General features: G+C 34.9%; 1 protein-coding gene across 1 annotated transcript in view; it reads right to left on the reverse strand.

The window, feature by feature from the left end:
- Positions 1-8,179: 8,179 nt before the first annotated feature.
- The window catches only part of WDR49 (WD repeat domain 49), a gene marked incomplete at its 3' end in the record, with an annotated part of 135,429 nt that continues 130,077 nt past the window's right edge, over positions 8,180-13,531 (reverse strand). Inside the window, 1 exon segment of the mRNA XM_082655286.1 lies at positions 8,180-8,310. Coding sequence (XP_082511412.1) covers positions 8,180-8,310 — 131 coding nt within the window.

Genomic DNA, 13,531 nt, shown 5'->3' on the forward strand with positions numbered 1-13,531 from the left:
TTTGACCTCTCTGCATTGGTTAATTCAAAATTTGTTAGTTTCCAAAATAATCAGAGTTTACCATAGTAAGCTCAACAGAAAGATTTCTATCTATTAGAACTTTCTGTCTTATTAGAACAAACTACCACAAGAAGATTCTAATGTCAATTTTCAGACTAAGCATCTTCTATTAGGAGAAATAGGCCATGTGCTAATAGCATTTTTAATATGCATTCAGGAAGCAGTACAGACGTACTGCAGTTTTTTTAAATTAAAGGAGAAATTATAATGCTGGAATATTATCAATAGCAATACTATCTCTGAATAGCTATGTGATAGTTTTTTGCATCTTTTCCATGGTTTTAAATGGGATATTTGCAGCTCTGATATCAAGGGAAATTTCTGTTCAGACTACTCTAAAATAGTTTAAAGAACAAAAGGAGAAATGGAATAAAAACCTAACACACTCCAGTGTGGTTTTGAACCTATAATATTAGGAAATTCAAGTATTCTAAATCAGTTGAGTAATCTGGCTAACTTCTTACAGCAACAAGTCTCACACTTTACGGAATGGTGAAATAACCTCCAAACCCACCTCGTACTTTTCCAAAGAGAGGTTTTAAAAACTCAGAAAACAATTATAAAGAAACAAAATTACAATCAAATATAAATTGTACAATAACAAGAAATGAAGAAAGCAATTTTTTTAAAATCAAAGAATAATTTGACAAATAAATTAACAAATATAAGAAAACTGCAACTGAAAACTGTAACCAGTTCACAACACTAATGACACCGTATTAAACTGCTCTCCACTAAAACTCCAGGAAATTCAACCATCTCATTACCTCTGGAGCAGAATGAGTTTTACAATATTACTGCAGACTTAGTAGACTACTGACTCTGAAGTATTTTAAATTTTAAGTACTTTAAATGAATAAATTTAAAATAAAATTTCAAAGTATTTAAAATTTTAGTAACACTAGTTTTATCTTACAAATAATCCATTTTAGTCACTTTCAATAACTCCTACTAGTTTAATAGGTTACTAGGAAGTAGCCCTTTATTGGACGTAAATATGAAAACCTCCGGAATAATGTTTTGTTAGCCTTAAAGAAATGAAGAACTATAGTTCTAGTGTGTTTTGCAGATTATTAGGAAGGCTTCCATGACCCCTAAATGGCTAAGAATCACTATTATACATAAAGATTACTAATAGTCAATTATTTTCCAAAACTAAGTTGTAGAGTCATTATCTAGATATTTCCATTTCTTTTCTAATATGTGTAGTTAAACTTAGATATACAATTTACAAAGGAAAAAAAACTCAAAACACAATCCAAAGCAATTGTTAGAAAATAATGTGTTGATAAACTGATAATATAAATATATGTTATCAAGCAAATGTCTTATTGAAGATTAAATTAGCACATAAGGTTGTGAGTGGTAGTACAACAATAGTAAAAGTAAAAGTGTAAAAGATGTTTTACGTGCAAAATAAATTTCTGAGTATCATTTTCTAATATATTCAATATCTCAGAAGATTTCTGACCAAAATATCAGTTTGTAGATATATAAATAGTCAAAATGTTATCAAAAATTTTAAGTCAGCAAGTGGCAATTCATTTGGCCCATTTTTAAGTACTTGGTTTATATTAGAATAATAAGCAATATTATGAAGGATGTAATTTTTCCCTAGTAGTAGAATCTGGGAGTTGCCTTATCATTATTAACAGTCTTAATAATCAAAATGTATATTCTTTGAGCATCCATTTCTCCCAGGAAATTTTTAGGCCCTTAATAAACTACAAGCTCATGCAAAAAAATTGTTTTAAAAATTCACTTACCTCATTGGGTTTGGGATTGTGTCTCATCAGAAAACACAAAGCACTGGTGAACTAAGCAACCTGATGAATAGTCTTATAAGAATTTGGCCTTCAAATTTGTAGTGAAAATTTAAGGAAAATTTAATCTTTTAAGGAAAATAAAAGTAATGTGTTAATTTGATACATTTAAATAATACCTGCACCAGAGTGAATTGAAATGCCATTCCCTTACTCTATTAAACACTCATGGTCAATGTTGTTGCATACATACTTCATTCAAACACTATTTAATTTCAAGGTACTTACCCGAAATTGGCTTCTGATTACTCACTGTAATGTTACAGCTAAAATGTGCCTGCTGGGAAACACTAGTACATGGAGCACCTGATCAGTCAAGGCCAACTCTACTTACCTTGAACACTGCTCGATTAATTCCTCTAAAACCAAAGCAGGTGTTCACATTTGTACAGAAGAACTAACATGACCAGGTTAATGATCAATTATGAAATATGCAAGAATTGAGGGAGAAAACAATAGAATTTTTTAAAATAATTAAGTTTGAATTATTATCTCATCCATTATTTCACTTCTTTTTTAAGTAGAAACAATGTGGAAGAATGTGCTAGTGGTTGTAAATCTGCTAGTAATTAGTTCTTGTCTTTTACAGAACTCCCGTATCAGATTACCAATGTATTCCATCATAAATATTTCAAAATGCCTATAAGAAAAAGAATAAAGTTAAATCAAGTCCAAACTGCAGAGACAAATTACTGCTGCGTTTATAGAGTTCTCAACAATTCATCAAATTATACAATAGTCAGAGGAGTTTCCTGGGGATACAAGGCCCATTTGAATCCTTAGGAAACAGAGAATATTGAAGAAATATAGTCTTTATGTTGAGCAAAAACACCAGATTAAGATTATTGTCTTACCAAATTATCAGGATAATATCAAGATATTATTAAATATGAATAATTTGATAATAAACATTGGTGTTACTTGTATATGCTTTTAAAATTCTACATGATTTTCTCTACAAACAGGTTATTAATAAAAAATGGATGTACAATTGAATGGGTTTTGATCTCATTTTTCTAGTTCAAATCAATCACCTCAGGGACTTCCCTGGTGATGCAGTGGTTAAGAATCTGCCTGCCAATGCAGGGGACATGGGTTCCAGCCCTGGTCCAGGAAGATCCCATATGCTGTGGAGCAACTAAGCCCGTGCGTCACAACTACTGAGCCTGCGCTCTAGAGCCTGCAAGCCACAACTACTGAGCCCGCGTGCCACAACAACTGAGGCCTGCACATCTAGAGCCCGTGCTCCGCAACAAGAGAAGCCACTGCAATGAGAAGCCCAACACAGCCAAAAATAAATAAATTTTTAAAAAAATACTATAAAAAAAATCACCTCAATGACAATCAGATATTAAACACATTGTGTTATTCATCAGAGGCCTCTGAGAAGAGAAGGGGAAATTTTGGACCAGTTTCAATTAAACAAATATTCACTATTTTTTTTTTTTTTTTTTTTTTTTGCGGTACGCGGGCCTCTCACTGCTGTGGCCTCTTGCGTTGCGGAGCACAGGCTCCGGACGCGCAGGCTCAGCGGCCATGGCTCACGGGCCCAGCCGCTCCGCGGCATGTGGGTTCATCCCGGACCAGGGCATGAACCTGTGTCCCCTGCATCGGCAGGCGGACTCTCAACCACTGCACCACCAGAGAAGCCCCAAATATTCACTATTGATCACTAAATGTAATATTATTTCTGATAAATTTATGAGAAAGAAATAAAATTAATGTAGATACCTTTAAAAAAATTCATTAAAAAAAAAAACTTTTGCAAGGACCCTGTTAACCTCTTTCAGTGTCCTAACAGGGCTATAGCTCAGGCCACAGAAGGCTGATGACAGTCATAGGCCATAATCTCTTAATTTACTAAAATTCTTAATTTCCCATCTAGGTATCTCTAAATGTTTTCTAAATCTTGGGTTATATTCTAGTATTACTTACTTTAACATAAGCAAACTCTATTCCAGCTTCAACTTAACGCTGTTGGAGATAACTTTCCAAACACAGAATTATACAACACGAGAACATTATCATTCCTCTTGTTCTACTCGGCAATTCATAAATAAGTCTGAATGCCTAAGACTATCATTCAATCAACGCTCTTCTACCCATGCAGTGACACCAGCAAATATCCATCACAAGTACCCTTGGCTTCCAAATTATTATGTCTGTACATTACTCAGATCATAATGTGACTTACCCAGGGAAAGGCCATTACTTTTCCTTCCAATGACAGAGACGGACACTCTGTCTTAGTAAGATCACTTAATGAAGTTGTTCGGTAAGAACCTCACGTTACAGCAGTTCCAGCAGAATGTATACTTTCCTGTCTCTTGGGTAGTAAAAAGCAATGGCCATGAATTTCTCCTCCCTGGTTTAAGCTCTTTAAACTGACAGTAAAGATACCATGATTGTCCATAAAATATTGCTGCAAACCTTTCAAATATTTTCACAAATCTGTTTTCTCTATAACTCTATTTGCTCCTAGATCATCAAGAAAAAAAAACATTCATTAGTGAGAGCCAAAGCATCCTGCTATAAATTTGAGCACCATCACTACCGCCACTGTAAAAAATACACTTGAATGTGTATAAAAATAATAGCAAGGGGTTGCAGCTTCAATCTCATTATCTTTCTTAACGTTTTATAGTTTTTTTTTTAAGTAAAAATGTGTTTAATTCCAAACTAAAAACATATAAGCAAGCGCTCTCATTTGTAAAGGACATAGAAGTTAATTCTTCCATCTGAGTATGGATTAATTTCAGGCATTCTTTCCTTTGTCAGTTTGCTCTATATATTTTGAGTGATAAGAGGAAAATGTTCTGTAAAGAGAACAGGCTAAATTATATTTAGTGTAAGTCTACACAATACAAACAAAGTAGCCTATTGAAAATTATAGCACATGCTATTTTGCCATTTTTCCACTGCAGAAAAATGACTCTTAAATAATTGAACCTAAATGTTAATTTCAGAAACAGCTTATAAAGTCTTCTGTTCTATTAACATTTGATAGGTGAGACCCTGCTACCTGCCTGGCACAATTAGATGCTGTAAGATATAAAAGAGTTAAGACATAATAACTAAATGTCTTTTTATTTTTTCCTTTTGTGAGTGTTTTTGTTCCACATTATTAGAAACAGTAACATTAAAAGAGACTTTCATACACTTAAAAGTTCTATTCTCATTAAATATAGAGAATAGACAGCTCTATTAATGAGCTGTCTGACACAGCTCCTCTTAATTCCTTTTACAAGGAAATTAGGGTCACACACAGCATAGTGCCATGCACATGTAGTAGGCCACAGAGAGAAGTTCTGTCTACATGAACCAAGCTATTTCAGAACAATCACTTCAAACAGAGTCGTCTCCAGGGCTAAAAAAATATAAAATAGGTCTAGTAAAAGAATTTCCAAATTATAACAGAAAAACTAGAGGGCTCATTCAATCTTTACTTTAAAACCATTGCATTTTATGTGCCTTCACTCCAGAAAGCTGATGGCAGGAGAAGTGTATTCTATTTATATGTGTATGCTTGGTATCTAAAACAGTCCCTTGCATATGCCTTCAATAACTGGTGGGAGAGATGGATGGATGGATGCAGAAAAGGGCCTTCACGAAGTATTTGGTAACCATATTACATCTCTTTAACATCTTAATATTCCTTTAAATTTCTGGAAATAAGGCTCAAATTTCACTCCACTGTACTGTCACCAATCTATGATTCATAGATCATATGCTCTAAGTTTGAAATGATGTATTGTCCAACCAAACCTGCCAACTAATCCAAGAATTCTCTTCAATATCCCTGTGAGAGTTATTCAGCCTCTGCTTTGACATCTCAAGGAACCCTTTGGATTAAGGCAAAATTTTTCATTTTTTAAAAATAATTTACTTTAAATACCTTAAAGTTACAGAAGAGCTGCTGATATAATACAAAGAACTACCATCTCCGTCTCTCCTTCTCTCTGTTTCTTCAGTTGTTAACATTTCACCACATATGTGTGCTCTATCTATATACCTATCTCTCTTTCCCTCCCTCTCTCTCTTTTTCCTTTCATATATATATATATATATATATATATATATATAGTGTGTGTGTGTGTAGATAAATATATGTGGTGTGTTTGTTGTGTACATAAATATATATAAGCATTATAATTAGTATTTTTTGAATCATTTGAGAGCAAGATGCAATCACAATTTTCAATCACTCCTAAACATTTCATTCTATCTATCTATCTATCTATCTATCTAAAATCATGAGTTCACACTGTTATGTGTAATCCCAATCCCAAATCTCAGGGTTGTTTCTAGTGTTCTCCCTTTCAAATTTTATAAATACCTTCTATAACAGTGAGATACTCGGCTCTCATTATCCTCTATATATTTACTAATTTATTCATTTATTTACTCAGTATTTATTTGTACAATATGACCAATCTCCCAACTATGCTGGTCATCTCCACTCACCCTCTGCCTTCCCACCCACTAATTCCTCTCCCATGGACCCCTCCCATACTCTTGGGTCCAGTAAGTTTATTTCTGCTGGGTCTTCTCTCAGCTCTTCCTATTTCCTTCCCTAGCTGTACAGTGGGCCTGCTGCCAACAATTCTGTACCAAGGTGAGAAGTGAAGATGGGAAGGAAAGGGAAAATAAGAAACCTTTTCAAGTTCAACAGGGATTAGGAAGAAATTCTAGAATCTGCCTTCTTAGCATTGTGCCTGTCAGTTCTACTCTCTTTCTTCCCTGCAGCTTTGAAATATTTGAGGATAGTTTGTATCTCTGCAGCTTTGAAATATTTGAGGATAGTTTGTATCTCCCATGAATTCTCTTTCTTAAGCCAGACCTCCCCATTTCTTTATTTGTTCCTCTAGAATATGGTTTCCAGGACCATTACTGCTCTGACAACATTCTCCAACATTTGTTGAGATTGATTCTTCCAAATATCTTTCTCCTACATTTTTCCCATATGTGACTGTCATTCAATGAGAAGGAGAAGGATATTCATAGAACTCACAACGTCTGACTCAGGATTCACTTAAATGTAGATGAAATAGGCAACTGTCTTCTGAAAATCTTTCTTCTGCCATCCTTTCTACCAAGCTAAATCATTTGCTCCACCGATGCTGAAAATTCTACAGTTAGAGTTCATTCCACTGACTTTATACTAATAAGAAATGTGTGAACAGAATAGTGAAAGGTGAAAACCATGGCCTTTGGAGTAAAACAGATCTAGGCTCCAATCCCAACTCTGTCATCAATAATTGGGCACTCTCCTAATGTATGCAAATCTCAGATTTCAACCTTAAAATAGATATATCTTATACAATTATTGTGAGGTTTAAATATGATAAACTTTTACAGTAACTGGACAGAGTAGACCATAGACCCTTACATATTGTCAATTTCTTTACTTGCGTGTGTTACTGCAAAATTCTTAAAAAACATATTTTTAAAGGAGTCTTTAAAATACAAAAAAAACTAAAGTTATGTGAATGAATTGATTAATTATTCCTACAGGGCGCATTAGCTAATGTTTTATAAGAATACTGGTTGCCTAGTAGATAATATTTATAAAGAAAAATGGATCAAAAAAGTGATGTGTTTCAGAACGAAACAGTCCCTACTTGACCTTCCACATAAAATGAAGCTTTTACACAGCCCCAGTCCCCTATTTTCCCCCAAGGCTATTCCCTCTTTGGTGTGCCATGCCTCTCAATTTTAGAGTATAACAAAGTATAGAAGTAGAACATATGCAGTAATTTCTCAAGAAGTACACAGAAGGATAAATAAAAGTCATTAAAAATTAATAGTAATAGCTGCTATTGACAAGGTTTAATTGCATTATCAGAATCATTTTTTAAAAACCTAGAAAGTGCATGTAAGTCTGAATGCTTTTCTAAGTCAAGTTTATATAGATATTCACTGTGTCAGTACATGTTTAATTTCAATGCTAATTGATTTTACAATGAAAACTGACCAAAAATATTTATCTATAGGAGCAACAAGAAGTGTGACTGGTTAGAACACTTTGTTCTGGAGTTGTACATTTTTTATATAAAAACACTTGAGAATAGATAATACCAATTGCTATTGCCCCCCTCTTTAGTCATATTTTTCTATTTAAAATGCAGAGAAAGTGAAAGGTGATGGATAAAAGCAGCACTAAAACATTGTTTCAAAATGAAGCTTCCTGAAGTTCAAATATAAAGTAAAAGAAAGGAACAATATTTTTGATTCCATTTTTTTTGCATTTTATATACATACTTTATGTGACCATGAAATATTTATTTTTCTTTCAATTATAATGGCTTCTTATTCCTTTTAATCTTTACGTCACTACTTGTGTCTTGACATAATTGCCTGGCTCTTCGTTCACGATCCAGAATTTCTTTGGGGAATAGGCTTTTCTCATCAAATACTGCTTTCAGTGCTACAAAATGATGAAGAAAATGACATATAAATTATACTTGGCAAAAGATCCAATTAAATGAAATAGTGGGGAGAAATGTTCAAATTTCACTTCTCAAAATGTGGATGTTCTTAAAACCAAGAGTGCTCTGGGAAAATTTCCTCTTAAGCTTCTGCTCTTCCTTTTAGTTCAATTTAAATTTAAAAGTTAAATTTTAACAGAGTTTGTCCTAGTAATGTATTTATAACATGATAGAGATCTACCATTTCACAGGAGAAGTCTAAAGAAGTTTGTGTTTTCCATTTTTGTTTTTTAATCTACCTAACAGCTCTCAAGGACTCATAATAAGCAAAGAATTATTCTGTATTGAAATAAGACAATTAAAAGCATCAAAACACAGTTTGACTGTCTGCATGACTAAACAAGTACATCTGCAATCACATCCTTATAAGATAGTTTGACCTGCAGGGATCTGTGGCTTCAGAAGAAAAAGAGACAAATTATCCCCATGAATGGTTATATGTGCATCAGTGAGAAGTGGAATGAAACTGTGCCATGCATTCAAAAAAATAATTTTGGCCTTTTGCTAAATTTTGTCATTTCAACAAATGTTTATTGAAAATATATTACGTACTGTGCTCAGGCATAATGGGGCACAAATATGACTAAGTCACAGGCTTCCTTCCAACTGGTAGAAGGTGGGAGCAGTAGCCTAATAACCAAAATGTCATCTATAATATGATACCATTCTAAGAGAATATGAGCAATGTAAATTATGTGGTTAAACATATAAAGAGCTTATAACAATACGCAGAGATCAGAGAAAGAGCTTGAAGAATCAGATGCTATTTGAGATAGATCTTGAAAACCAGAGAGGATTTTCACTGATAATGAGGACTATGGAGATGAGGAAGGGTTTGCAAGGGGGAAAAGAAATGTCAACTAGAAGGAACAAAGTAAATACAAGTATGGAGAAACAGAGCTACTCTTCAGGTAACTCTGAGTAATTCAGCACAATTTAACATAAAGGAGAGGAAAGTAGAATGAGATTGGAGCTGGACTGAGGGGCACTTTAAATACCAAGCCAAGAATTATGAAACAAAGAAACTACATGAACATTGAATAACCTCACAGTATAGAGGCATCTTTATATATTTGGATTAAAAAACAACAACAAAACTCTCCACTTCTCGTACAAACATAACTATAAAAGTCAATATCTTGCCCCCTTTGCTCTTGGATATTATACAAGAAAAACCAAGAAAATGAGGGGAAGTAACTCTGCGAATAAATTCCACGTTCAGCAAAACCCAAAGGTAGATGTAACCTGCAGCCTACATAACGTGAAGAAGGGTAGCCAAACAGCTGAGCTTGGGCAGAAGTTACACAAGATAAATCAATCCGCATGGAGAGTATAAAAAGGCCAGCAGCAGCTGCAGCATTTCAGAAAGTGCTGGCAAAGAGATGCTCACTAAAGATGAGGGGCTCACCCTGCGGTCCAAATGCTGTAACTTTCATTTCTATCTATGGATGCTACACGGGGTGAAGAAGGCTGGGAGCAAAAGCTCTCCCCAACCTCATTTGGTTCAGCGAAACATATGAGGCGGGACTATATAAAGAAGCACACCCACGAGCCATCTTCTGCTAAAAGCAGTCCGCCTCTGTAGGTTGTAAAACTTGAAGGCCACACTGATCCCATGTCCCAGGCTCTCACCCAGGGACCTGCTACAAATTTCAAGTCTAAGAAAACTAAACTCATTAAAGATAATTGATTAAAAGGGTAAATTTTAAAAACGGGCATAACATAGACATAAATGTGTTACAAGCAAAATTAAAAACTAAACAAAATGAATTTTAAAAAGAGCAGCAAAACTAATCAATACATAGATCGCCACCAGGAACGTGTTGCCATTGGACAAATACTGTTACTAAGCATTTTGCCACAAATTAAATTTGAAAATTTGAAAACGCTCCTGTCTCTATGAAAGAAGATCACAGAGCAAAAGTCCCTTCATCTCAGGGATGAGATGAAGACACAACGGGAAGTGATGAGATGTCAGCTGGCAGAACTCAGGAAAAAAAATATCACAAGTGAGAATAGACTGCATGGTAACACAATGGGAAGCGTAGAGTGCATGAGTAAGAAAAACAAATAAGATAAAATTAAAAACAGAACAAATTAGAAGGAAATGATAGATATTGGGGAAAAAAAGACCCAACAAATACAGAAATGGGCTGAGTCCTTAAGAAAGAAAAATTAAGCAGAAAAATTATAAAGTGTCATCTAATAAAACTTTCCTCAAATAAGAGACAACCTGACATATATAAAAAGGACATACTGTTAACTACCTCTTTAATGGACCTATCTTTAATGGTGTCACGTTATACGATGCTGTGGGGTTAGGAATTTGGGGAAACACAGTTCAGCCCATAGCATATATTTTGGAACTTTTAAATGACCAGTGAAGCTGCAGGAGCTTCAGCCGTGCTTCTGCATTTTTGGTAACTCAGTTCCAAACACAATCACAGTTTTATTAATGTGTCTTCACTTTTCCAAAATCCTGATCCTTTTATTTCTTGGTAAATTTGGTATTTCTTGGTATAATTTATGTCTTGTATAGCTTAGAGATAGCCAATCTTTGTTACTGGCCTGAGACAATTTTTAAAAATTGTGGCAAAGATGGAGTTTGGCAATATCTCTAGTGGAAAGAAGGAGTTGGAGGCAAAAAGGATATAAATAAAAGACCTAACTTTTCTTGCTCTGGGGGAAAAAAAAGGACATAACTTGTGCCAGGAATAACAGAAGAGTCAAAAACAAGGCATATCCCACTAAAGTTACTAGACTTTAAAGATAAAGGCAGAATCATTTGGCAGCCAAGCAAAATGATCAAGCCACTCAAAAGAAGAGAAATAGGGCTTCCCTGGTGGCGCAGTGGTTGAGAGTCCGCCTGCCGATGCAGGGGACACGGGTTCGTGCCCCGGTCTGGGAAGATCCCACATGCCACGGAGCGGCTGGGCCCGTGAGCCATGGCCGCTGAGCCTGCGCGTCCGGAGCCTGTTCTCCGCAACGGAAGAGGCCACAGCAGTGAGAGGCCCGCGTACCGCAAAAAAAAAAAAAAAAGTAAAAAAGAAGAGAAATACATGTATTGCATTTGATATCTTCATAGCAATGATCAATACCAGTAGACAGTAAAGAGAGCAACTCCCACAAGATAAGTAAGGAAAGAACATGTGAGGTACGAATACTATAAACATCCAAACTGTCCATCAAATCTGAAAACTTCCAATAGTTTCAACGTGCAGGGAGTTCATGGACTATCGTTCCCAAGAGTCCTTTTTGAGGAAATTACTACAACATAAACTGAGAAATGACTGAGGAAAAGATTTGGTGGTGAGCACCAAATATATTTTAACGTAGAAGTGAGATTAAAACAACATAAAGTTTAGGATGACAAATTAGAAGGCAAATGCCACATGCCTGACAACGTAGAAATGATACAATTAACAAAAATTGGGAAAGTAAGAAAGAAGTTTCATTCATGATAGATCAGTAACAGCTGAGAGACAAAGGACTTAAACCAACAAGTCAAGTAATAGCCGTATAAGCAAATTTAACAAAACAGAAGCAGAAAGAAAAATCATATTATTGAACAAAATTGTGTGGTGGAAGAGGGGGAGGGGAATGAAGAAACATGTTCATTTATCATCAGTCAGCATGGATTTAATTGTTACTGCCCTAGAAAAATAAAGGGTGACAACAATTATAATTATATGAATCTATAAGTATAAAGGTACTACCAGAACAAACATATAACACCCACCCACCCACCCCCCTCAAATAAAACAAAGAAAAAGATTACAGGTCCAGTGAAAACTTCAAAAAATATATAAACAGTAAATAGCAGAAAAGAGTATGAGAAATACAAAACCAAACTGTCTAATAAACAACAAATTTAAATGTGCTCAATTTCATGATTTTAAAAAATTGATTTTTTAGTTGGATCAAAGGCAAAAACCCAATTCACGTCTAAAATAAAATGATACCAAAATTTTGAAATAAAAGGATGGGAAAAGTATACCAGGCAAATCAAAATCAAAAGAAAGCGGGGATCAAAATCTAAAATCATAGATGCATGAAGAAACCCTCAAAGGATACACAGACACTCGCAGCAGTGGTTGCCAGAAATAGGTGATAGTGGGAACTGGACAGATCAGCATCATGGAAGGGAGGTAGACTTCTCACTGAATAATTTTTTATATGTTCTAATATTTGATCAGTGTGAATATATGTTGTTTTTCATATAAGAAAGTATATGAAAAACAGCATATTCTGTTTTTAATAAGACAAAAATGCAACCTGGACCTACCTCATAAGCAAAGTTACAAATGAAAACCCTTTCCACTGGCCTAATACCAGGGGTACAAGATAGTGTGGATCTCTGCACATTAGTTGATTCTGTCCTCTGTTGTCTGAAGGTAAGCACATCAGAATCACAAGGCATTCTGAATGCCTCAGAGCTCTTCTGAGGTCCACTGTGAAAGACAAAATGTTACTTCTGAAATAAACCCTAGCTGCTTTACTGAGATTTGTCTCTCAACTAGACAAGGAATTTTCATTGTAATTGACTGGGTTTCAGGACAATTAAACCAATAACTAACCGATAGGCCTTTGCAAGTTCTTTGACAGGGATAATCTTTCTGGGATAATTTATTTTTCTGAGTTAAAAAACAAGTGATAAAAAATTCATATGCAATTCATATGCAAGGGTAGATACCTGTTTCCTGGGCCCGAAGCTTACAATTTGGGGAGCTTTGTTTAAGAAAATGAACATAAAATTACAAATACAAAAGTATTCATAAAAGTGGTTATGTACTTAGAATGAGAAAATAAATCTCAACAAATTACTGGAGTTTTGTAGAGCTGAATCCTTTTCTTCTCAGATCTCTTTCAGGAAAGTCATCTGAAATGCTTACCTGGAAATGATTCCTACTTGCAACCTGGCTTCCTCTCTTCACCCAGAACACCCTAAAACTCCCAGCAACTCCTAATACTCACAAGGGACTTTGTAGATAAGGCTCATAAAACAACCTACATTAGCTTCACTAGCAATCTCCTTTATGTGGCGAAAGCCATGTCATTAACCTAACACCTTCTAAATGAATAATGGTCATCAATTCCTCTCACTATTCAGAGTAACAGCATTTGCTGGGTTAATGGCATAATGTTTGCATATAAGTGAGT

The sequence above is a fragment of the Grampus griseus genome (assembly GCF_964374135.1).
Source record: "Grampus griseus genome assembly, chromosome: 5".
NCBI lineage: Eukaryota > Metazoa > Chordata > Mammalia > Artiodactyla > Delphinidae > Grampus > Grampus griseus.